The 26,986-nt window shown below is 43.4% G+C and overlaps 1 protein-coding gene across 1 annotated transcript in view; it reads right to left on the bottom strand.

Annotated features, from left to right (window-relative positions):
- Window positions 1–386: 386 nt before the first annotated feature.
- The window catches only part of TH (tyrosine hydroxylase), a 153,352-nt gene continuing 126,752 nt past the window's right edge, over window positions 387–26,986 (bottom strand). The window contains exons 9-14 of the mRNA XM_040409496.1: window positions 19,999–20,134; window positions 17,034–17,103; window positions 12,508–12,564; window positions 5,919–6,014; window positions 4,348–4,481; window positions 387–901 (exon numbers count right to left, since the gene is read on the bottom strand). Coding sequence (XP_040265430.1) covers window positions 742–901; window positions 4,348–4,481; window positions 5,919–6,014; window positions 12,508–12,564; window positions 17,034–17,103; window positions 19,999–20,134 — 653 coding nt within the window. The 3' untranslated portion in view covers window positions 387–741. The remainder of the gene's footprint in view (window positions 902–4,347; window positions 4,482–5,918; window positions 6,015–12,507; window positions 12,565–17,033; window positions 17,104–19,998; window positions 20,135–26,986) is intronic.

Below are 26,986 nucleotides of genomic sequence, written 5' to 3' on the forward strand. Positions count from 1 at the left end.
TATTGTTGTGAACTTGACATTGCTTCCTTCTCATTGGCCCACAAGCAAGAAGCAGAGAGGAATCATGTGTTCAGATGGAAAAAAATGCTGAATATTCGATATAACGAATACATAGCACTATATTCTAAATATTCGCGATAAAAATTTGCTATTCGAATATTCGCGCTCAACACTAGCCCTCAGTGCTTCGAACACCTGATCTGCATAAAACGAAAATAAATTATTATGCTGCAAGGGTACATCCATTTGTAGCAATAGATGGCTCATTTTATTCACTATGATCCACCCTACCAGGAAGTATGCCTGGTTTAATAGGGTTGATCAAGGTGGAAGATGCTCTTTCAATAAATCACACATCCAGTCTCATGTTTTCTATAATTCTCTGATTAGTTGTATATTTCTCTTTATTGTATTTTTCAAAACAGTTGAGAAACACCATAGATATATAATAGCTGAAACTGAGGCGCCAGCGTGAGTAGGATGTCATGCACAAGAGCATTTCCAAACCATCTTAGAGCATGAGCATGAAGCACAGGTATAAGCCGTCACATATCCAGTAATAACATTTATGTTATGTATCAATGTATTAAAAATGCAGATTGATTCTGGTTTGTACATAATGGTGGACAGGATGATTCAGTATGAAAAGATGAGCTCAATGATATTGACATGGTGGAGACCAGAGAACCTGCAGTGCACCCAGGACGTCTATGTTGGGTAAGGGTTTTGGGTGGTTCTGCGTTAGGAGAGGATGTTGAGTGCAGAAGTCAAGGTCTGTAGTTCATCTTTGAGCTCTTCCAGTGAGCTTTGAATCTGGCCAGGTGAGTCCAGAACCTCGATGCTCATCGTGTAGGGGTCATATCGAACAGCAAATGGCCTCTTTATATGAGATGCATAATTCCTGTAAGATGGGAAATTGAATATGTGAAGGATTTACACAAAATAAATAATAATATTAATTCAACTCTTTATCTTTTCTGATCTTGTATCAATATAATCTGGATACAATACTTACAGGGGTTTTGTCATTTCAAGCATTGGGGTTTCTGATAGGTGTGGGTCACACCTTGGGACTCACATGTATCTCTAAAACTGAGCCTGCAAAGAGGAGAGTGGACCATGCATGTGCGGCCACCCTCAATTTATTTCTATGGAAGTGCCGAAAATAGCCGAGCGCTGACCCGACTATTTCCGTCAGCCCCATAGAAGTGAATGGAGCGTAGGCTGCGCTTGTGCAGTGCACTTCCCATTTATTTTTATGGGACCGCTCAGCTATTTTCGGCACTCCCGTTTTAGAGATAGTTGCGGGTCCCAGAGGTGGGACCTGCACCTATCAGACATTGGGGCATATCCTAGCAATGCATGAGATGGGCCAACGCCTTTAAAGGGGTTCTCCAGGACTCGCTTTGGATAGTTCATCTGTATCAGACCGGCAGAGGTCTGATACCGGGCATCCCCACAGGTCATCAGTTTTTACAAGCTCTGACTCCAGATTGAGGCACTGGACTACATAGCATTGTCCACAGCGCAATGGTAAAGCCTGTTACTGCAGTGTTGCTTCCCATCAAACCACTTTCGATCTTATATTGATGACTTATCCTAAGTCCTAAGTCCTGGAAAACCCTTTTAAAAACCTAAATAAAAGTCATTCTCTTTTACAACATTTGCAAATGACCCTTTTATTTAAAGAGTTGTCTGGTAGCAAACGAGAGATGAGCGAATTTTTCAAAAATTTGAGTCAGCCCTTTTGACGAATTTTCTGAAACGAATCAAATTTATTTGCGGTGAATCACGTTAAAAAACAGCTATTTCCTTGCTACAGAAAACCTTTATAGTGGTGTAGAACACTGTACCTTGCAGTAACACGCATAGGGAGTCTGCTATGGTAGTGAAATAATACTGTGAGTCAGTATGACACGCAGATGGCAGGCGTCACTCTTAGAATCACTGCACACTTCACTTATTTGGGCAGTCACGGGGCCAAAAATGACCAAACAAGTATGAATTCAGCCTTACAGGTCGATGTTAGCTACAAGAAGAAGCGCACTCCTTTTACACCGTAGTCAGCTGATTCCAAATAGATGTCTACAGAACTAGTGATGAGCAGCATAGGCAATATTCGTTTTCACGATATCTCGCAATTTTTTTGGCCTAATATTCGCCATAAATTTGTAAATTCTAGAATTCATGATCTCCAGTCATTATTTTCTTGATTGCGAAAATCGGCAATGTAATATGCGCGTATTGTGCGCGTTATACAGTCGTGGCTCATTTTTGCCAAAAAGGCAAAATAGTGGCCCAGTCATGGAGTGGGAAGGGTGGGAGAATAGCTTAACAAGTCCATAGAGTGGCCCAATGACATAGTGGTGAAGTGGAAGCAGCATGAGGAGACCACAGAGTGGCCCAGTGACATAGTGGTGAGGTGGCAGCATCAGCATGAATAGTCCACAGAGTGGCACAATGACAGAGTGTGGAGTGGTAGCAGCAGCATGAGGAGGCCACAGAGTGGCACAATGACAGTGTGGAGGTGGCAGCACCAGCATGAGGAGGCCACAGAGTGGCAAGGTGACATACTGTTGAGGTAGCAGCAGCATGAGGAGGCCACAAAGTGTCAAGGTGACATAGTGTTAAGGTAGCAGCAGCAGCATGAGGAGGCCACAGAGTGGCATAACGACAGAGTGTGGAGGTGGCAGCAGCAGCATGAGAAGGCCACAGAGTGGCAAGGTGACATAGTGTTTAGGTAGCAGCAGCAGCATGAGGAGGCCACAGAGTGGCAAGATGACATGTGGAGGTGGCAATAACAGTACCCGCTGATAATGGTGGTTGTAAAAAGGAGCACTTGGCATCAAATGTTGGATGACAATGTAAATTCACTGCAGAACAGCTAATAAGAAGTACTCATTTTTCCTATTAAATGCTCTGATGCTCAAATCAGGGGGAAGGGGGGGGGCCTGCCTGGGTGAGATTATAGATATGTCCGGGTTCAGCTCTGAACCCTGACAACCCATTTAAGAAACACCAACAATGGCTGTATGACAATGTAAATTCACAGCAGAACGACTAATAACACATACTTATTTTTGCTATTAATACAGCGCAACAATGTCTGTATAACAATGTCAATTCACCGCAGAACGGCTAATAACACATACTTATTTTTTCTGTTAATACACCCCAACAATGGCTGTATAACAATGTCGGTTCACTGCAGACCAGCTAATAAGACGTATCCTTTTTCCTATTAATACACCCCCAAAAAATAAATATAACAATCACAATTCACAGCAGAACGGCTAATAGGACTTACATATCTATCCTTAATGCATCCCGTAAATGGCTGTAGTACAATGGAACTTCACCGCTGAACGGCAAATTTGAATTTTTTTTTTTGCCACTAATACACGCCAAAGAGGGCTGCAATTTTCCCACTTCACCACACAACGGCTAATAAGCCCTTTTTCTTTTTCCCCACTAATACACGCCAAAAAAAAGGCTTTAGAACCTATAACTGCGCCCGTAAACGACAAATTAAAGAGGTTTTTCCCCCCACTAATACACGCCAAAAAAAGGCTTTAGAACATATACTGTATATAACTGCACCGCACAAGGGCTAATAAGACCCCAATAACAAGAACGGTTTGATGGAATTACAGAGGTATTGCAAACCTGAAATGAGCAGCAGTAAAATGGCAATTTGGATCCGCAGTCAGTGCAGCAAGGTCTAATAGGATTGTTCCTATTATCCAGGCTGTAAACTCCCCTACTGAACCCTGTTCTGCTTCAATACTGTGGAATAATTCCTCTCTATCCTTTTCCTACACTTCTAATGCTCTTTCCCTGAACTTCTATTGAGCAAAATATGTTTTGAAGTTTTTCCTAGCACTGTCCCTAGCGCCTGCTAATGTCTCTCCCTGCACTAAGTACACTGGAAAATGACTGAATCCAAGATGGCTGAGGCTATTTATAGGGCTGTGACATCACAGGGCTGGCTGCTGATTGACTGCATGCATGGCATTGTGGGTGATCCCTCGTTCCCAGAATTCCTTGCTCCATGTCCTAACATGTGCAGCAGCCATTTTAGGAAAAAATGCGATTTGTTACCACGAAGCACGTGGAAATTCAGATTTGGTGCGAATCGAATGATTCCTGAAATTCAGATCAAATTCCACTTCGTCAGCTTCGATTCGCTCATCTCTAACCAAAATCTATGAAAACATGTAAAGTCCAGTCCAATGCCCTTTAAAACTTGTACTGTACTTGTACTGGAAAACACATGAGATGGGGACAACTTCTATGCACTGGATTACTATTGGATGCATTTCCCTGCTCCCTTATTTGTTATCATACCTTAGTTTTTCCTTAGCATCTGTGAAACTTTCTGATACAAAATAGACGGATTGGTAATTCTGGTCCTGATACGGCTGAATGGCAGCTTCATTTGGGTCAAAGGGTCGAACCTCTGGTTCATCAGACAAAGAATGCTTAAAAAAAAAAAAAACATGATGCATAAGAGACCTATATTTTTACAGGATTAAAAGGTGGTTACATACAGTGGGACTGACCAACCATCTTATGTGTATTGAGATGTTCTGACTCTGAGGGAAAGAGGGACATCTTCCATCAGGGGAAAGTGGGATCAGGCATGTTGGCGTTCAACATGCCTGGTCCTTTGTTCTCAAAGAAGATAAGCCACAAGTGTCCAACATTGGGTTAAATCTTTCTCTGAGAACATAAGACGCTTAGCCAACCACATCATGCAACTCCTTTAATTAAAGCATACTGTATCTGGATCAAGAAAATGCAATTCCACCTTTGAAAATGATTGTCTTCATAATCAGCAAAAGTAGGTCCTTTGTGTTATATTTTATCCTTGTTATCTTTATGTTCATTTTTTCTTGTAAAAGCAAACCATAGACTGACAGGGAAGCTACTGATTATGGATCTATTCATACAGTAGCTATTGTGACTGACCAGGAGAAGCTCGACTCCTGTGAATGCCTAATGTTCACCAAATAAGTTTGTTACAGTGGTGGGTGTGGAACCACTATGTCAACCAACAGATTTGATTTTAGGATACCCCTAAGGGTGTTATCCTGGCAGCCCCCCTGGTTTCACTCTTTAACCCCTAGACAGGGTGCTAACTTCTGGAGTAATCTCTGAATGATTGACAGCTGACCCACAGGGTTCAGAGATAGTGGTGGAGGGATTAGTCCTAAACCTGGTCAGGGGCAGGCCGAGTCAGAACAGACAAATTATGTTCAATCTGATAAAGGTAGTGAAGGGTCAATATGGACATCAGACACAGGCCAGGCAGCAGGCAGGGTTAAAATCCAGGAAACAGGCAGAAGTCAGTATACAGGCAGACACACAAATACATGACACCTTTGCAGGAACTAGCGTGCTAAGTGGCAAAATAAGTCTAAAATACAATACTAACTATGCTGGACCAAGTTTCAGTCAGAATAAACCTAATAAACTAATTTGGCATACTGTAGTGCCTGTGTGACCATGATTTATAGTATTTCTCCTGCTTATATAACACCAATATATTCTGTAGCACTTTTACAGACATTAGCATCACTTGTATGCCTAATTGTATTCCTAATTTGGCCCACTATTAATCAGTATATCTTGTGAGAGGAAACCCATGTCGAACAGAACATAAAAGCTCATACATGTTGATGTTGCCCTTAGTCAGAGTTAAACCCTGGACCTCAGTTATGAAAAGTAACAGTGTCAACCACTGAGCCACCATGCTGCACATCTTATTCCTTGCCAAAAAAAATACATGTTGCCCATGCTGACAACACAAATTATTTTCTCTTCTTTACTCCTGGCTGATGACCTTGTGTTGAGAAATGTTGAATATTTTCCTATATTTCCACTATTGTTTATTATAATGGCAGAAGATTACATACCAGAAGTTCACCGTATGATGATAGTAAGCCAGCACCATAGGCTTTCACTTCTCCATCCTGCTTGCACAGACCAAATTCAACAGTAAACCAATAGAGCTGCAAAAACATACAGGTGACAATAAAGTTTTAACTCAATGTAGGAAGCTGTGGGAGAAATGAATATCTTTTTCTAGGCAAGAACCATAAAATAGTTTGTTATAAGTTTGGGTAGAGCACAAGATGGCATGTTCCTTTACGTTCTGTCTGATTGCCCTTATGACTACATTTTTAACTTCTTTAGGATTTTCTTTACATCACTCCAGGTTACTCTAGCAGACATATATACGAAAAATATAATGGTTTATCCATCAGTTAAATTAACCAAATTGAAAATGAAATTCTCACCAATCTTTTCTACTTCTGATTGTTACATTTTTATATATGGCTAGAGTGGGTTGAATAAAATAAATAAAAGCAGCATTACTCACTTTCGCCACTGCCTCGCAGATGATTACTGGTCCACACTTCACTCCACTTCCAGATCCCAGCTTGACACAGGAAATGTTAGGAGATGCCTGCTCAGCCAATCTCCACCTGCTGCAGTGACCCACCTCAGCCTGAGCAGGTATCTTCACACATTTTATGCTTTTCAAGCTGGAACCAGGAAGTCAAGAGCAGCAGAGAGTGGTAAGTATCACGCACTTGCCTATATGCACGCAGGTTTTGCTCTGTTGCTACGGCAACTAGCCCCACCTTGACCTATCAAGCGGCTAGGACATCAAACCAATAAAAACCCTGTGCGATGAGCAGCATAGGCAATATTCGAATTCGCAATATTTTGTGAATTTTTAGCTGGATATTTGCAATAAATTTGCAAATTCACAATTGCAAAAATCGGCAATGTAATATGCACGTATTGGGCGCACAATTTCATTATCTATAAAATATAACAAACAATCACACAAAGGCTTTATGCCAAAAGCCAGGTATGTGCAAGCCAACAACCTACCCATAAGACAGGTATAGCCAGCATACCTTACAATGGCAGCCTTGTGCACTATGAGACATTCAAGAGCAGCTCTCTATCTACACAGACTAAAAAGCCAGTGAGCCTCAAAGTAGCTTGAATTTTATTGGATGGCTTGGGGGACCTGCACACCTAGATCATTATCATTAAATATCAAATATTTATTTTGGATGCCAACTAACTCTTCTCTCACTGCTTAGGAGGGCTGCATAAAAATGTTTAGTTTTCTAATTGTCCTAACACCGGATATTTTCATATATGTGCAGGGAGAAGCAGCAGCGGGGACCAGGAGTGGCGCCTGGAGCGGGGTAAGTATATTACCGGTGAGGAGCCCGGCACATGTGGGGGGGGGGGGTTTCTTGAAATTGGCGTGGCTGGGACCAGTAGCTGTGGCGGGGACCAGTAGCTGTGCAGGGAGTGGGGTAAGTATATTACCGGAGAGGGATCCGGCACATGTTGGGGGGGTTTTCTTGAAATTAGATAACCCCTTTAAGGATCTAGGCTAGGTCAGAAGTACAGATGTCATTCTAACCTTAGCCTTTCATGTCAGGGGATGTGTGTTAAATGCAAATGGTAGATGTCAATCATAGAAACAAGCCAGCAATCTTAGGGTACTTTCACACTTGCGGCAGAGGATTCTGGCAGCCAGTTTGGTCGCCGGAACTGCCTGCCAGATCCGTCAAAACGCATGCAAACTGATGGCATTTGTCAGACGGATCAGGATCCTGATCCATATGACAAATGCTTTGAAATGCCGGATCCGTCTCTCCGGTGTCATCCGAAAAAAAAGGATCCGACATTTATTTTTTGCACATTTCTTGAGGTCTGAGCATGCGAAGACCGCAATGCCGGATCCGTTTTGTCGGAACACTCGGGGCTGGATCTGGCATTAATGCATGTCAATGGGAAAAAATGTCGGATCCGGCATTCCGGCAAGTGTTACGGAATTTTGGACGGAGATAAAACTGCAGCTTGCTGCGGTATTATCTCCGTCCTGAAAAGTCAAAAAGACTGAATTGAAGACATCCTGATGCATCCTGAATGGATTGCTCTCCATTCAGAAGGCATTAGGAAAAAACTGATCAGTTCTTTTCCGGTATTGAGCCCCTAGGACGGAACTCAATGCCGGAAAAGAATAACGCCAGTTTGAAAGTACCCTTAGGCCTACTGCACACGACCGTATGGCTTTTTCAGTGTTTTGCGGTCCGTTTTTCACAGATCCGTTGTTCCGTTTTTTGTTTCCGTTGTGTTTCCGTTTCTGTTCCGTTTTTCCGTTCCGTTTTTCAGTATGGCATATATACAGTATACAGTAATTACATAGATAAAATTGGGCTGGGCATAACATTTTCAATAGATGGTTCAGAAAAAAAACGGAACTGAAACGGAAGACATACGGAGGCATTTCCGTATGTGTTCCGTTTTTTTGGGGACCCATGGACTTGAATGGAGCCACGGAACGTGATTTGCGGGCAATAATAGGACATGTTCTATCTTTAAACGGAACGGAGAAACGTAATGCATACGGAGTACATTCCGTTTTTTTTGCGGAACCATTGAAATGAATGGTTTCGTATACGGAACGCAAAAAATGGCCAGTAAACGGGGCAAAAAACGGTCGTGTGCAGGAGGCCTTAGGGTGTTGTAAGGATAATTTAGGGAGACATTTAGATAGCTTGAATCAATAGGTAGAAAAGTCAGGTTTTTATCAGAGATGGAAAGCTTAGTTTCTGTCAGAGGTCTTTGTGTGTGTTTCATACTGAAGGCAGCTGCTGATAAGGCCTCCTGCACACGACTTGCATATTTTCTATCCCTCCTAGTGCAGTGCCTTCTTTTTTCCAGAGAAGAGGCAACACAACCCCATGGGGTATGGAAGATACTCAAGATAGTCTCCCTGTTGATGACTTGTATGAGAAGCGTCAGAGCCAGCATTTGGACTGCCATGCGGCAGTGACTTGTCATTGTCATCACCAGTTACTGCTTCTCCCACTCACACCACTCCTCCTCCACTCCACTGTCAGCAATTGATAAAGAAATGTGTGGCCAGGAAGCAACTGTACGCAGTCAGCAATATGATGGCGTACAAAGCTTCACTCTCAGTAGTGATGAACGGCATAGGCAATATTCGTTTTTGCAATATCTCGCAAATTTTTCGCATAATATTCGCAATAAATTCGTGAATTCTAGAATTCGTGCTCTCCAGTCATTATTTTCGCGATTGTGCAAATCAACACTAATGATGCACATATGTTTTGTGCAATACGTGCAACTTCACATTTTATCAGGTCTGAGTAGATATTACTGATTGGTGCACTAAGTATTGTTGTGACATCACAGCTCTGTGTCTGTAGCATGTATGTATGGACAGCATAGAAACAGTAATTCCTATTACGCTACCTAACACCCTGCACTGGGCCAGCTACACTATGTCACTATCTAACCTACACTGACTATTTCCCACTAACTATCTGTAATACTGTGTGTGTGTGTGTGTGTGTGTGTGTGTGTGTATATATATATATATATATATATATATATATGCGCTAACTAACTATCTAATATAATTGGATAAGGAATAGGATCCAGATGAAAGCACAGAGCACAGCAATGTCACTGCTCTCTCTTAGAACTTCAAGAAAACAGCAGAAAATGGCTGCTGGGGAGGTCTTTATATAGTAAGGGGTAGGCAACTTTCCTATTGGTTGCTAGGGATGTTGCTAAGCTCTGACAAAGATATTGCAGCCTTCTCATTGGCCCACAAGCAAGAAGGGAGGTTACTGATGAAAAAATAATCTAGAATATTTGCAATTACGAATATATAACACTGTATTCTACATCTTCGCGAATTCTTGAAGTGCCGGGATTCGCGATAAAAATTTGCGATCAACACTAACTCCCAGTTGCTGGCAGTGCAGTCACTGCTGTACTACTTAGTGGACTCCACGGCCTTTATGAAATTGATGGCATGCACTCAGCATTGATGGAAGATACCTTGCCATTATTTCTCCAAAAAAGTCACCCCTGCTTTGCACTCTCACATGGAGGAGAACATGGGCTACTCCTTGCAATTGTTGCTGTGTGGCAAGGTGCACACCATCGTGGACACATGGAGCAGCTGTTATGGGCAGGGACAGTGCATGTATTTCATGGCCCACTGGATTAATGTGTTGCATGGCAGTGGTGATGCACCACCATAGCAACAAGGTCAGGTTGTATTGACAGTGCCACATTCACTTCCACTCCCCTCCCTTCACGTGTGTAAAATTAAGCTTTGCCATGCTTTGTTAGACCTGATCAGCCTGGGCGAGAGTAGCTGCACAGCAGATTCGTTGCTAAAGTCCATCAAGCAGCAAATATCCCACTGTCTCCCTGTCAACTCCAACTGGGCAAGGTGGATAGCATCAATGGCAGGAACATCATGGCCGTGCTACATTTGGGGCAAATACACATGCTCCCTCCATAGCACACGTGATAAACTTAGTGGTGCAAAGCTTTTAGAAAAAGTATCATGGCTTGTAGAAGGTGCTGGCTATGCCCAGGAGACTGCCCTTGAATTTCAGCATTGTTATGTGGCAAGGAACTCCCTCCTGGACTTGCAGCAACAGAATTGTACTGCTTCATCCAAGACGTTCCAACTCGCTGGAATTCCACCTTGCATATGTTAGAGCAGCGGTTCTCAACCTAGGGGTCGATCGGCCCTTTCCGGGGGGTCGCCTGAGGCTTCCAATTGTGGGTCGCCCGCACAATGGCAGCGGACCCTTATCCTCGCGCACAGGAAGTGATGTCCTATCACTGCCTGTGCTTGAAGGAGCCTGACGTCTGGACGGGTAAGTCGGGCCGCCTGGCTGCTGAGGTCTGGGTTTTCTCGTTAATGACACCGCCGCTGAGCACCACTGCCACCAATGATTTAATTGAGCTTGGCTAATTTTATTTTAATTATTTGGCTGAGCAAGGCTTAATTTATTTGGGGGGACATGAAGCACCGCTGATTTATTTATTTGGGGGACCCTGAGCACTTCTGATTTATTTATTTGGGGGACCCTGAGCACCATTGATTTATTTATTTGGGGGGGACCTGAAGCACCGCTGATTTATTTGGGGGTACCCTGAGCACCGCTGATTTATTTATTTGGGGGAGACCTGAAGCCCCGCTGATTTATTTATTTGGGGGACCCTGAGCACTTCTGATTTATTTATTTGGGGGACCCTGAGCACCATTGATTTATTTGGGGGGGGGGGACCTGAAGCACCGCTGATTTATTTATTTGGGGGACCCTGAGCACCACTGATTTATTTATTTGGGGGAAACCTGATGCACCACTGATTTATTTATTTGGGGGTACCCTGAGCACCGCTGATTTATTTATTTGGGGGAGACCTGAAGCCCCGCTGATTTATTTATTTGGGGGACCCTGAGCACTTCTGATTTATTTATTTGGGGGGGAATTGAAGCACCACTGATTTATACACCATGCTTCAATACAAAATTTCATTTATTTGTAATTAGAAATAAATATTTGACAATATATAACATTTTGTCTTTGTGATTAATTACTCTGCTTTAAATTATGTTCAATTTGTAGCAAAAAAAATACATCCTGCATATCAGATATTTACATTACAATTCATAACAGTAGCAAAATTAGTTATGACGTAGCAAGGAAAAAAATGTAATGGTTGGGGGTCACCACAACATGAGGAACTGTATTAAGGGGTCACGGCTTTAGAAAGGTTGAGAACCACTGTGTTAGAGCATCTGCATGAACAGAGTAAAGTGGTGAATGATTTCATCATGCACCAGAACACTTCAGCAGCTTTTAGGTCAGACAGTGGCAGCTCAAAGATGTGTGCCACATACTCTGGCCCTTCAAAAAGTCCACCAGATTTGCCAGTACGGACACCTGCAGCATCAACAATGTCATGCCCCTGATATTTATATGAAAAAGCTCACGCTAATGCAACAAGGGATGGTGGAAGAAGAACAACTTCTGCATCTTGCTGGCCACCCTGTAGCTGTTCAGGACCCACAAGGACAAAGTCCTATGGAGGACGAAGTGGAGGAGGAGGATGAAGATGAGGAGCTACCACTGGAATAGGGGTAGGAGTCGGTGGTGGAGGAGGGCGAGGCTGATCATGATGATGACACTGGCCATAATGGAGTTTTGGGCATACAGTACCTTAGAGTGCAAGTCTACACCAACTCATAGCTGACCATAGTTAATGGAGCCATAGTTCATATTTCTTAAATATACTTTCTCTTCTTATGAATTTGTAATGCTTTTTGATCATTTTGGTTGTTTCCTCATCCTTAAACCTTTGTCCTTGTCTCCAAAATAAAGTCCAAAACTGTACAGTATATCAATCATAATAATAAAACAGTATGGGTTGAATATACTATACTACATATTTATATACACACCTGCTGTGACTGCTTGAATAATTTTTTTAAACTAAGATTTTATGTATCCGCTTTTGATTTGTATAGCAGCTGCTTAATTACATGTCAATAGTAATAAATTATACTAGTTATAATTATAACTTATAACTAATAATAGATCACACCTAGCATCCTTCAATGGTTCTTACCGTTGCCAGTTTCTCTATTTCTTTATCTGTCACTCCTAGTGATGCCAAGCCAATGTCCTGCATAAAACATTTACAATCAGCAGTAGAAATGCTTAGTTTTCTGCCATTTTGTATTCCAACACATTACACAACTCTGTGTAACTTATACCTGAGGAAGTCCAACCCGAAATAGCATTGAGCTTCAGCGGTCTAACCAATAACCTTGCTCCCTTACATCCAAAAGCCATAACTATATAATTATATATTTTTCATATAACCATACAGTATGAGGACTTGTTTTTTGAAAGTTGTGCTTTTTAATGGCACCATTTAATAGTCCATACAATGTATTGGGAAGCTGAAATTAACTTTGAAAAGGAATTTTTTTTGGGGGAAAAAATGCAATTGCTCCATAGTTTTATGGGTTTTGTTTTTATGACGTCACCTTTATTCTGCTAGTCAGTACAATTACAGTGATGCCAAATATACATCATTTATCTTATGCTTTACTACTTTATATATACTGCTTTATTTAAGAATCTTGACACCCATAACCTTTTTATATTTAACGGTTTTAATGGTTGGTACATTTTCGGACGCGGCAGTACCAATTATGTCTCATTTTGTTTTGTTTATTCTTATTTGCAAAATGGAGGTTGGTTAAATTTGTAACCTTATTTTTAGCCCCCCAGAGGACTTGAACATGCATTTATTAGATTGCCATTACCAGGCCTTAATAGGAACTTTACTGGAAGCAGCCCTTCCCTGGTAAATGACTTCTCAGGTTCCATAGAATCACTGTGGTCAATGACTTGCAGTATCACGCAGTGAGCAATAACAGGATACAATGTCTTCAGTATAACGATACTTTATTTTATTACCTAGGACATCTTTATCTTACATAATAAAAGAAGGAACTGTTATACCGAAGAGAATGTGGATATTATCTTATTGTTCACTGTGTGATGTTGCGAGTCGGCTATTGACCTGCGCGATTCTATGAGAAGATTTGTGTTGCAGAATAAGGTGAAGTTTCGGTGCAGCGACCATTAGTGTTCTGCTGACGTGGTTCCCTATCCCACTGTGGTTCTCAGATTCCATAGTTTAAAAGTGTTTTCTGACATTTTACTACTGATGACCTATCCTCAGGATAGGTCATTAGTATCTGATTGGTGGGAGTCCGACACCTGGGACCCCAGCTGATCAGTTGTCTGAGAAGGAACCTGCGCTGCAGCCTTCTCCGTGCTTACCAAACACAGAGCTGCACATTGTATAGCGGCCGTGCTTGGTATCACGCACAGCCCCATTCACTTCTATGGGGCTGAGCTGCACCTAGGCCACGTGACCGATGAAGTGTCATCACTGGCCTAGGAAAAGCTCTGAGAAGGCCGCAGCACTATTGTGGGTGCTGCTACCTTCTCAATCAGCTGATCGGTAGGGATGCCGGGTGTCAGACCCATACTGATCAGATACTGATGAGTAGTAAAATCTTGGAAGACCCCTTTAGTGTCTGTGATCAGAGTGGTCTCTGATCACAGACACTGTAGGCGAGTGTCTGCTGTGGAAAACAGTGTTCGTCGGCTATGAAGCCCCATCACCTCCTGAGCAAGCACCATGTTTAAAGACCCGACATCCACCGTTCATGTACAGAAAATGTCAGTAAGGGGTTATGTTAATTGTCCTGACAATATGTTGTTTTATTTTTTTATACAGCCCCAATATATTCTGAAGACATTATTATCACTTGTACCCAGTGGAGCTCACACATGGTGCCTCCCAAAGGCCGCCATCATTTATCATAGTGCTGTCTTTACCTTATTGGCCCAACTGAGCATGAGGAGTTGTTGGGTGGCTACAACATGCATGTTCACGAATAGCATCTAAGACACTCGAGCTGATCTTATGCTTGCATTAACTCTCTCCATTCCATACACTTGCTCACTCAGCTCAGCATAACATGCATGTGTTTTCAGTGGAGAGTGGGGATAAGCCTCTCCCAGGAGAGCATTAGAGAGCATTTTCTGTTGAGCACCATCCATGTAAGACAGCAAGCCAATCTCACCAACATTAAATAAATGTCATCTGAACCCATTGATTATGATGGGCCCAACTGGCCATACATGTTTGGGGGCCCCACAACTCACTCCTGACAGTAGATGTCAGGGAGATAAGGATCAGGCAGGTGAATTTCAACTGCTCAGTGCTTTAGTTCTTGAGGAGATCAGCCTTCATCAGAGGATTCTGGCAACGATTTTCTCCCCTCTACCAGTTCCAATCCAAGGGAGCATGTGTAAAGCGGATCAGTGACACTATGTGCAATCACTATAAAGATGGTGTCACTACTACCACATAATGGTGTATCTGTTAGTGTATATATATACACGGGCACACAGCTAAATCCTATCTAGCCTCAGGGACATTTCCCTAACCTAAAGCAACATAGGCTGTGCAAAGCGCCAGGCTCAGACCGGCACACCGGGGAGGCGGGGGATTCCTCGGTGTGCCCCCAGTCTCCTGCGCCCGGAGATAAGACGGAGGAGTAATTATTTATCTTGTTACTCAGGAGAGATAATAATTGTAGCCACTAGGTAGCAGTATCGCACAGTGATGCAGCCTCCTACTGGTGTAAATTGTACAGGAGGCCCCGCAGTATCTTCTAAACCTCCCAGGCTGCTGGCTGTGAAGGAGGAGAGAACATGTCTGAGTATCCTCCTGCCCTCCCTGCTGTCAGATGGTGTCACTACTACCACAGGTACAATCTAGCCTCAGGGATATTTCCCTAAAGCAACATAGGCTATGCATACCACCCTCCTTTAATATGGGCGCTCACAAGTACGATATCTTTCCATCACATTATACACAGCACGTATCCGTGGTTATTACCATCATGTAATCCAGCAGTGGTGTCCGTGCTTGCACACTATAGGTAAAGGTGTTGGGCTATGCGCACTTCCAGCCTTTCCCTATAGTGTGTAAGCACGACCACCACTGCTGGATTACACAGTTGTAATAACCACTGATACGTGCTGTGTATAATGTGATGGAAAGGAGGCAATATACAATTATTATCTCTCCTGAGTAACAAGAGAAATACTTACTCCTCCGTCTTATCTCCGGGCGCAGGGGACTGGGGGCCCATCGAGGAATCCCCCGCCTCCCCGGTGGGCCAGTCCGAGCTTGGTGCTTTGCACAGCTTATGTTGCTTTAGGGAAATGTCCCCGAGGCTAGATAGGATTTAACTGTGTACCTGTGTATATATAATTACAAAAAACAAAATGGCTGCACACCATTATATATGCAAACAATAGAGCTAAGAAATGGAGGTCATTCTAGATAAAAGTGGTACAATACCAACTATAAATGAGTATACATGAATAATGGAAGCTCTTAGCGCACATACGTGTCGGGCCCATCTACCACTATATACTAACAGATACACCATTATGTGGTAGTAGTGACACCATCTTTATAGTGATTGCACATAGTGTCACTGATCCTCTATAGCAGGCATGGCCAACCTGCGGCTCTCCAGCTGTTGTAAAACTACCACTCCCACCATGCCCTGCTGTAGGCTGATAGCTGTAGGCAGTCTGAGCATGCTGGGAGTTGTAGTTTTGCAACAGCTGGAGAGCCTCAGGTTGGCCATCCCTGCTCTATAGGGTATTAACAGATGGAAGGTTCTTCTGTATGTCTGTCTCTAGCAATGAATAATTGAGAGACGCAAGGTGGGGGCAGACATCTATATCGATTTCCCCCCCTTCTATCCACAAAAGATTGAGTTTTTGAGCTCTGTGTTTTAGTAAGCAAATACAATAGAGATTTATTATTTTATTTTTAGCGTTCCGTTCAGGCTTTAGATTTAGTTCATTATTTTAGGGACCTATACCATAGGTAATCGATTAATTTGAGGTGCACCAAATCAATTTTCCCTGAAATGGTGTAAAAAGCAAAATAAATAAATAAATTACATCATACTCACCTCATCCATTTTCTCGCACCGGCCCGGCCTCCGCCATCTTGATTGAATATCTCACACGAAATCTCGTGCGCAGTAACGTAAGACGTCACCATGCCGGCCCATGATGACGACATTACGGTCCGCGCGAGATTTGGCATCAGATCTTCAATAAAGATGGCGCTGGCCGGCCCATCGCGAGCAAATGGATGAGGCAAGTATGATGTCATTTATTTATTTTACACTTGTATCAGATTGCCGCGATCAGTTATAAACGTGACATCTGAGGGGTACAATGACGGGGAGCGGTGCAATCGCCGCTCCCTGTCATTGCTCCCACTACTTACAAAGAAATGCGCTTCGTTACAAAGTAATTTGAATCAAATTTGTGAATATTTTGTTCAATACTAAGTGATGCAAAAGGGTTAAGGTCCACTAAAGAGGCCTTGAATTATGGAATTAGCGTTGGTTGAAGACCACAGACGCCATCAAAGTGAACTTCATGTTCTCAGATATATCTACAACATACAAGATGTTTTGATTGGATCTCCCTTTTTGGTGGTCAGACCTCAATAAAACTCTCTACACTTACCTGTGAAAATTGAGCAAATATTTTATCCGCCAACATAGGAACATGTCCGAGCAGCTCATGGCAGCAGTCACTGAGGAGCAACACAAGACAAGAAATGGTCTTGGATATCATGTTGTGGTTATGCTTCTACAAATACATGGCCAAAAGGCTGAATCACCCTGTTTCTCACTGACTAACAGCCCATCTTAACTTAATTACCATGGTCATTGATTAGATCTTCATTGATTGTACCACCATAAATATCATCATTATCATTTGCATGATCTGTAATGTAAAGTCCGACATTGATGCTCCATGCCCAGCAGCGGGGAACGTATGGCAAGAAACGACCTTCAGATCATTGTTGAACAAGTTTTCCAATCACTGATAGTCATTTCTGTATCTTCTAATGGCTATAATGGAGAATGACTTACACAGAGCTGTAGCAAAGGTGAACTTGGCACTTAACATATTAGGTATAAAATTTTAGAAAATTGCCTTTTTTAACGACTTCTGTTGTGTATTGTTGTTTGAAAGATTAAAGCCACTATGTATTCAAAAAGGTTTTCAAGGTTTTTATACTGATGATCTATCCTCTATCCACTGGATAAGGGCTCTTTCACACTTGCGTTGTCCGGATCCGGCGTGCACTCCATTTGCCGGAGGTGCCCGCCGGATCCGGAAAACCGCAAGTGAACTGAAAGCATTTGAAGACGGATCCGTCTTCAAAATGCGTTCAGTGTTACTATGGCAGCCAGGACACTATTAAAGTCCTGGTTGCCATAGTAGGAGCGGGGAGCAGTATACTTACAGTCCGTGCGGCTCCCGGGGCGCTCCAGAATGACGTCAGAGCGCCCCATGCGCATGGATGACGTGATCCATGTGATCACGTCACCCATGCGCGTGGGGGGCCCTGACGTCACTCTGGAGCGCCCGGGGAGCCGCACGGACGGTAAGTATACTGCTCCCCCGCTCCCCAATACACTTTACCATGGCTGCCAGGACTTTAGCGTCTTGGCAGCCATGGTAACCATTCAGAAAAAGCTAAACGTCGGGTCCGGCAATGCGCCGAAACGACGTTTAGCTTAAGGCCGGATCCGGATTAATGCCTTTCAATGGGCATTAATTCCGGATCCGGCCTTGCGGCAAGTGTTCAGGATTTTTGGCCGGAGCAAAAAGCGCAGCATGCTGCGGTATTTTCTACGGCCAAAAAACGTTCTGTTCCGGAACTGAAGACATCCTGATGCATCCTGAACGGATTTCTCTCCATTCAGAATGCATTAGGATAAAACTGCTCAGGATTCTTCCGGCATAGAGCCCCGACGACGGAACTCTATGCCGGAAGAAAAGAACGCAGGTGTGAAAGAGCCCTAAGTCATCAGTATCTGATCGGTGGGTGTTTGACACCGAGGACCCCCACTGATCAGCTGTTTGAGAAGGCTACGGTCCTCCTGTGAGCACTGCTGCCTTCTTGCAGCTTACCAAGCACAGCACCGTACATAATTTAGCGGCTGTCCTAGGTATCGCGCTCAGCCCCATTCACTTGAATGAGGCTGAGCTGCACCTAGGCCTATGTCGTCACTGGCCTAGGGAAAGCTGTGAGAAGGTCCAGATGCTGCTGCCTTCTCAAACAGCTGATCAGCGGGGTCCCAGGTGTCAGACCCCCACTGATCATCATCAGATACTGATCACCTATTCTGAGGATAGGTCATCAGTATAAAAATCTTGGAAAACCCCTTTAGAGTTTAAAGCCACTCTGTATTTAAAGGGGGGCTGTCAGCAGTTTTCACTAAGCAGGGACTGCACAAAGCAGTAGAAGCATAATGTGTGTGAGATCGCTGTCTGCCCCACAACCTTCTGTTTTTACCGCAAGTTTGTCGAAATGAAGGTGAAGACGTTTTTAAGCCCAAATTGGTGAGTGCCGCCTATTTCTTCTATATTTGCACCGTTTTAAGGACTTTGTTGGGCTGAGCACAACCGAAAATTTGGACTGTTTGTCTGGGACGGAAGGTGTCTATATGAGACACATGCACAATATGTAGGACAGAAGCAGTGCCACCCCGCTACTTACTCTCCCTTGTTTGAAGAAGCATATTTTTTGCTCAGCTTTCATTAGCAGGAGTAATGTGAATAAGAACTTTTATTCTGCCAGGTTCTGCTCCTGCAAGTGCACTGGAGGTGGTACTTCACTGTAAAATTTTCTCTGCATTGAGCATGCTTCACAGCCAATCCCCTCTCCTCTAAGTGGCAGCTTTACCTTCCAACCAGGAGACCACCACAGCTGTCACTCAGAGCAGAGGGAAGAGGCTGTGAAGCAGCTCAATGCAGAGAACATTTCACAGTGCGGCTCTACCTCCAGCACACTTGCAGGAGCAGAACCAAGCAGAATAAAAGTTCATATTCACACTACTTTTGATTATAAAAGGACTGCAAAAGGTATGTTTGCACTACTCTCTCCAGTCCCTGCTTAGTGCTGTCATCAGTTTTTCATAAGTGTTGTCAACTTAAAGGACATCTGTCAGCAGATTTGTACCTATGTAACTGGCTGACCTGTTGCATGTGCGCTTGGCATCATCTCATGTTCATATGATGATGACGATGTTTTAATATATGCAAATAAGCCTCCTGGAACAAAGGCGGCGCTGCCATTACACCTAGGGGCTCTGCTCTCTCCGCAACTGCCGCGTCCTCTCCACTTTGACAGGACCAGTCGTGATCACTTTTGCACTGTCTGGCCCTGTCAATCAAAGTGCAGAGGCTGCAGCAGATGAAGAGAGAGCTGAGCCTCTAGGAGTAACGGCAATGCCCCCGTTGCTCCTAGAGGCTAATTTGCATATATGTCAGCCATACGGGAACATATGAACATGGGACCATAACAGATGCCTTCAGCTGCCAAGCGCACATGTAACAGGTCAGCCGGTGTCATAGGGACAAATCTGCTGACAGATGCCTACATACATGGTGCAAACTAGGTTTTATTACGTACGGTTCTGGAGAGTGCATGGGTGATGATGCATGCCGAATATACTGGGTGCACTGGAAAACGCGAAAAGCCAAGCTAGAGAGGAAGTCACGAGCAGATAAAAGGCCGGCCACAGGGCGTAGCTGGAACCCAGTCCTTTCTGTGATAGATAGACCAGCAGATTACTGATTAGGTCTGATACTAGTAGAACCAGATCATTTATAATGGTCTATGGAATGCAAAACACATTTGAAAAGACATCTTAGCATGGAATCAATTTAAACCTTCACTGCCGGCTCATTCCTCAATATTGTGTAAAATAATAGTAGGAGAGGGCACGTTCAATAAAAGACATGCATAACAAACAGAGTAAACTTGGGTACAATGCAAAAATAAAATAAAATTAGACTAGCACCTCCGAACAATATGAAATAAAGGGCAGGCGCACACTACCATGGCTGAAATGCAAAAACAGTATACAGTACGTAGCAGTTTAAAGTATAGCAATACGTGTCTTTGCTGCTACATACAGTATACTGTTTGTAAACTTATGCGGCATATAATATCTGGAAAGTTGCAAAGATACTGCTTCTCATAATGCCACTGTGTGATGCGTGTATTTCAATATACAGAAAAAATGTCTACACATACCATATGTATGTCAACTATTTGTGCTTTATAATATTGGTTGCACTTAGGGATGAGCGAATCGACTTTGGATGAAACATCCGAAGTCGATTCGCATAAAACCTCGGTCCAATACTGTACGGAGCAGGAGCTCCGTATAGTATTACAATGTATTGGCTCCGATGAGCTGAAGTTATTGCTTCGCGAAGTCTCGCGAGACTTCGGGTAATAACTTCACAAATTCATTTGTACTGTAAAAAAACCATTTCCCGAACTCGGGTTCGGTTCCAAGTGCTGCAAGAAGCTCCGTACAGTATTGGAATGAAGTTTTATGCGAATCGACTTCGGATGTTTCATCCGAAGTTGATTCGCTCATCCCTAGTTGCACTAACTGAGTAAAATTAGTCATAGAACTTAACCACTTTCCGCAACTGTAACGCCGAAAGGCGTCATTGCGGCGGCTCCCCCAGGCTACGCTAACGCCAATAGGCGTCATCTCGCGTGAGCCGAGATTTCCTGTGAACGCGCGCACACAGGCGCGCGCGCTCACAGGAACGGAAGGTAAGAGAGTTGATCTCCAGCCTGCCAGCAGCGATCGTTCGCTGGCAGGCTGGAGATGTGTTTTTTTTAACCCCTAACAGGTATATTAGACGCTGTTTTGATAACAGCGTCTAATATACCTGCTACCTGGTCCTCTGGTGGTCCCCTTTGTTTGGATCGACCACCAGAGACACAGGTAGCTCAGTAAAGTAGCACCAAGCACCACTACACTACACCCCCCCCCCGTCACTTATTAACCCCTTATTAGCCCCTGATCACCCCATATAGACTCCCTGATCACCCCCCTGTCATTGATTACCCCCCTGTCATTGATCACCCCCCTGTAAAGCAACATTCAGACGTCCGCATGATTTTTACGGATCCACTGATAGATGGATCGGATCCGCAAAACGCATCCGGACGTCTGAATGAAGCCTTACAGGGGCGTGATCAATGACTGTGGTGATCACCCCATATAGACTCCCTGATCACCCCCCTGTCATTGATTACCCCCCTGTCATTGATTACCCCCCTGTAAAGCTCCATTCAGACGTCCGCATGATTTTTACGGATGCACTGATAGATGGATCGGATCCGCAAAACGCATCCGGACGTCTGAATGAAGCCTTACAGGGGCATGATCAATGACTGTGGTGATCACCCCATATAGACTCCCTGATCACCCCCCTGTAAAGCTCCATTCAGATGTCCGCATGATTTTTACGGATGCACTGATAGATGGATCGGATCCGCAAAACGCATCCGGACGTCTGAATGAAGCCTTACAGGGGCATGATCAATGACTGTGGTGATCACCCCATATAGACTCCCTGATCACCCCCCTGTAAAGCTCCATTCAGATGTCCGCATGATTTTTACGGATGCACTGATAGATGGATCGGATCCGCAAAACGCATCCGGACGTCTGAATGAAGCCTTACAGGGGCGTGATCAATGACTGTGGTGATCACCCCATATAGACTCCCTGATCACCCCCCTGTCATTGATTACCCCCCTGTCATTGATTACCCCCCTGTAAAGCTCCATTCAGACGTCCGCATGATTTTTACGGATCCACTAATAGATGGATCGGATCCGCAAAACGCATCCGGACGTCTGAATGAAGCCTTACAGGGGCGTGATCAATGACTGTGGTGATCACCCCATATAGACTCCCTGATCACCCCCCTGTCATTGATTACCCCCCTGTCATTGATTACCCCCCTGTCATTGATTACCCCCCTGTAAAGCTCCATTCAGACGTCCGCATGATTTTTACGGATCCACTGATAGATGGATCGGATCCGCAAAACGCATCCGGACGTCTGAATGAAGCCTTACAGGGGCATGATCAATGACTGTGGTGATCACCCCATATAGACTCCCTGATCACCCCCCTGTCATTGATCACCCCCCCCCTGTCATTGATCACCCCCCCTGTCATTGATCACCCCCCTGTCATTGATCACCCCCCTGTCATTGATCACCCCCCTGTCATTGATCACCCCCCTGTCATTGATCACCCCCCTGTCATTGATCACCCCCCTGTAAGGCTCCATTCAGACATTTTTTTGGCCCAAGTTAGCGGAATTTTTATTATTTTTTTCTTACAAAGTCTCATATTCCACTAACTTGTGTCAAAAAATAAAATCTCACATGAACTCACCATACCCCTCACGGAATCCAAATGCGTAAAATTTTTTAGACATTTATATTCCAGACTTCTTCTCACGCTTTAGGGCCCCTAGAATGCCAGGGCAGTATAAATACCCCGCATGTGACCCCATTTCGGAAAGAAGACACCCCCAGGCATTCCGTGAGGGGCATATTGAGTCCATGAAAGATTGAAATTTTTGTCCCAAGTTAGCGGAACGGGAGACTTTGTGAGAAAAAAATTAAAAATATCAATTTCCGCTAACTTGTGCCAAAAAAAAAAAATTTCTATGAACTCGCCATGCCCCTCATTGAATACCTTGGGGTGTCTTCTTTCCAAAATGGGGTCACATGTGGGGTATTTATACTGCCCTGGCATTCTAGGGGCCCCAAAGCGTGAGAAGAAGTCTGGTATCCAAATGTCTAAAAATGCCCTCCTAAAAGGAATTTGGGCACCTTTGCGCATCTAGGCTGCAAAAAAGTGTCACACATCTGGTATCGCCGTACTCAGGAGAAGTTGGGGAATGTGTTTTGGGGTGTCATTTTACATATACCCATGCTGGGTGAGAGAAATATCTTGGTCAAATGCCAACTTTGTATAAAAAAATGGGAAAAGTTGTCTTTTGCCAAGATATTTCTCTCACCCAGCATGGGTATATGTAAAATGACACCCCAAAACACATTCCCCAAATTCTCCTGAATACGGCGATACCACATGTGTGACACTTTTTTGCAGCCTAGGTGGGCAAAGGGGCCCATATTCCAAAGAGCACCTTTAGGATTTCACAGGTCATTTACCTACTTACCACACATTAGGGCCCCTGGAAAATGCCAGGGCAGTATAACTACCCCACAAGTGACCCCATTTTGGAAATAAGACACCCCAAGGTATTCCGTGAGGGGCATGGCGAGTTCCTAGAATTTTTTATTTTTTGTCACAAGTTAGTGGAAAATGCTGATTTTTTTTTTTTTTTTTTTTTCATACAAAGTCTCATATTCCACTAACTTGTGACAAAAAATAAAAACTTCCATGAACTCACTATGCCCATCAGCGAATACCTTGGGGTCTCTTCTTTCCAAAATGGGGTCACTTGTGGGGTAGTTATACTGCCCTGGCATTCTAGGGACCCAAATGTGTGGTAAGGAGTTTGAAATCAAATTCTGTAAAAAATGACCTGTGAAATCCGAAAGGTGCTCTTTGGAATATGGGCCCCTTTGCCCACCTAGGTTGCAAAAAAGTGTCACACATCTGGTATCTCCGTACTCAGGAGAAGGTGGGGAATGTGTTTTGGGGTGTCATTTTACATATACCCATGCTGGGTGAGAGAAATATCTTGGCAAAAGACAACTTTTCCCATTTTTTTTATACAAAGTTGGCATTTGACCAAGATATTTATCTCACCCAGCATGGGTATATGTAAAATGACACCCCAAAACACATTCCTCAACTTCTCCTGAATACAGAGATACCAGATGTGTGACACTTTTTTGCAGCCTAGGTGGGCAAAGGGGCCCATATTCCAAAGAGCACCTTTCGGATTTCACAGGTCATTTTTTACAGAATTTGATTTCAAACTCCTTACCACACATTTGGGCCCCTAGAATGCCAGGGCAGTATAACCACCCCACAAGTGACCCCATTTTGGAAAGAAGAGACCCCAAGGTATTCGCTGATGGGCATAGTGAGTTCATGGAAGTTTTTATTTTTTGTCACAAGTTAGTGGAATATGAGACTTTGTAAGAAAAAAAAAAAAAAAAAAAAATCATCATTTTCCACTAACTTGTGACAAAAAATAAAAAGTTCTATGAACTTACTATGCCCATCAGCGAATACCTTAGGGTGTGTACTTTCCGAAATGGGGTCATTTGTGGGGTGTTTGTACTGTCTGGCCATTGTAGAACCTCAGGAAACATGACAGATGCTCAGAAAGTCAGAGCTGCTTCAAAAAGCGGAAATTCACATTTTTGTACCATAGTTTGTAAACGCTATAACTTTTACCCAAACCATTTTTTTTTTACCCAAACATTTTTTTTTTATCAAAGACATGTAGAACTATAAATTTAGAGCAAAATTTCTATATGGATCTCGTTTTTTTTGCAAAATTTTACAACTGAAAGTGAAAAATGTCATTTTTTTGCAAAAAAATCGTTAAATTTCGATTAATAACAAAAAAAGTAAAAATGTCAGCAGCAATGAAATACCACCAAATGAAAGCTCTATTAGTGAGAAGAAAAGGAGGTAAAATTCATTTGGGTGGTAAGTTGCATGACCGAGCAATAAACGGTGAAAGTAGTGTAGTGCCGATTTGTAAAAAAGGGCCTGGTCTTTAGGGGGGTATAAACCTGTGGTCCTTAAGTGGTTAATAAGCCATCACAGTTTATACTATTGCCAGCAGGTGGAGCCAGAGTCCAGTGCAAACTTGTTCACAACTATTATTATTTGCTTATATAGTGCTGCCGTATTCTGTACCCAGTGGAGCTCACAGTCTAAATAATTCCTTATCATATAATATGTCATGGGAGGAAACCCATGTAAAAAAAGAAGACACTTAGACAATTAGAAAATTGATGGATTGTGGTGTTTACTATAGTCTGTAAATCTATCTATCTACAATATCTATCTATCTATCTATCTATCTATCTATCTATCTATCTATCTATCTATAGTATCTATCTCATATCTATCTGCATCTATCTATCCTTCACGTCTGTGTGTGTGTATAATCTGTCTATGACCACAGATCTATAGGAATACCTACAGTACATACAGTGTTACCCAATAAAACAAGTTATATAATGTAACAGCTAGCATTGTCCAATTTCCACAACCCCTTCCCACATGACAGGTCTCCTGTCCATAAACTGCTGGCGCCCTCTGTGGTCGGCTTTATCACCAGAGGAAGCAGATGATGCTGAGGTATAATTATTAAAATAAAGCAGTGATGCTCAACTTGCGGCCCTCCAGCTGTTGCATAACTACAATTCCCAGCATGCCTGCACAGCCTACAGCTACAGCATGCTGGGAGTGGTAGTTTTGCAACAGCTGGAGGGCCGCAGGTTGAGCATCCCTGAAATAAAGCATTACAGAACACTCACTAAACCAGTTACCAGTTTACCTAGAGTCAGATCTCTAAGAGGGGGAGACACATTTTGAACCAGGAGGGTGCACTTATTTTGGCATAGACATGACCAGCAGGGGTGGACATATATGTGCAAAAAGAAATGCTCACCCAGCCCCGACACTATGGCTACACTTACAAGCACAGTCAGCCACTATCCTATAGCTAAAATGCAATCTGACCATAAACTTGAAGGACTGGCTCAAGTGACTGTAGTCTTAAAGGGGTTGTGGCACGAAAAATATTTTTGTTCTTAAACCAGCACCTGAATCTGAATACTTTTGTAATTGCATGTAATTAAAAATGTATTATAGCTACTGAGTTATTCAATAAAATGTATCTGTATAGCGCCACCTGCTGTTTGTTTTTCTTCTTATTTCTTTGCCCTGCTCACTGAGAAGGCCGCACATGCTCTGTTTCATCCTCAAACGGCCTCCTGAGCTGTGATAGGGTGAGCATGGACACGCCCCCTGAGCTGCAGCAGAAAAGACACGCCCCCCCTGAGCTGCCAACTTGATATAAATCTAGCAGAGCAATGAATGGGGAGATCTCTGGATCCATGTGAGGTACAGGGCTGGTTCTAGCTTTGTTAGAATGAGCTTGTCATGGACTATATGATGTCTGATTTTCATGACGTAACCCCTTTAATAATTTATTTATTTATTATAAAATGGTCCTGTGTGTACCAAAATCATACATATATACGGTAAATATATATTGTTACTATTTTTTATTGTATATGTATGATGTTAGTACACATAGGACCCTTTTCTAATACATATTATTAAGACCACAATCACAGTCTTTTGAGTTAATGGTCAGATATCATATTTGCAACCTGTCCAGCAATTCCAGGGTCCTGTAGGCTGGGGGTGGGGGGGGGGGGGGGTCTCCCACTTTAAAAGTAGCTTTCCATAGTCTGTTAGATTGAACGTGCATGCCTAAGCAAAATTAAAGGGGTTATCCGAGGCTGGAAATGGCCCCCCATACGCCCGGGCCCCTCACACTGATTCTACCCACCTGGCTCCCTGCATTACTCCTGGTCCCCGCACCGACTCTGCTGCTTCTCCCCG

This window comes from Bufo bufo, chromosome 10 (assembly GCF_905171765.1).
Source record: "Bufo bufo chromosome 10, aBufBuf1.1, whole genome shotgun sequence".
NCBI classification, from domain to species: domain Eukaryota; kingdom Metazoa; phylum Chordata; class Amphibia; order Anura; family Bufonidae; genus Bufo; species Bufo bufo.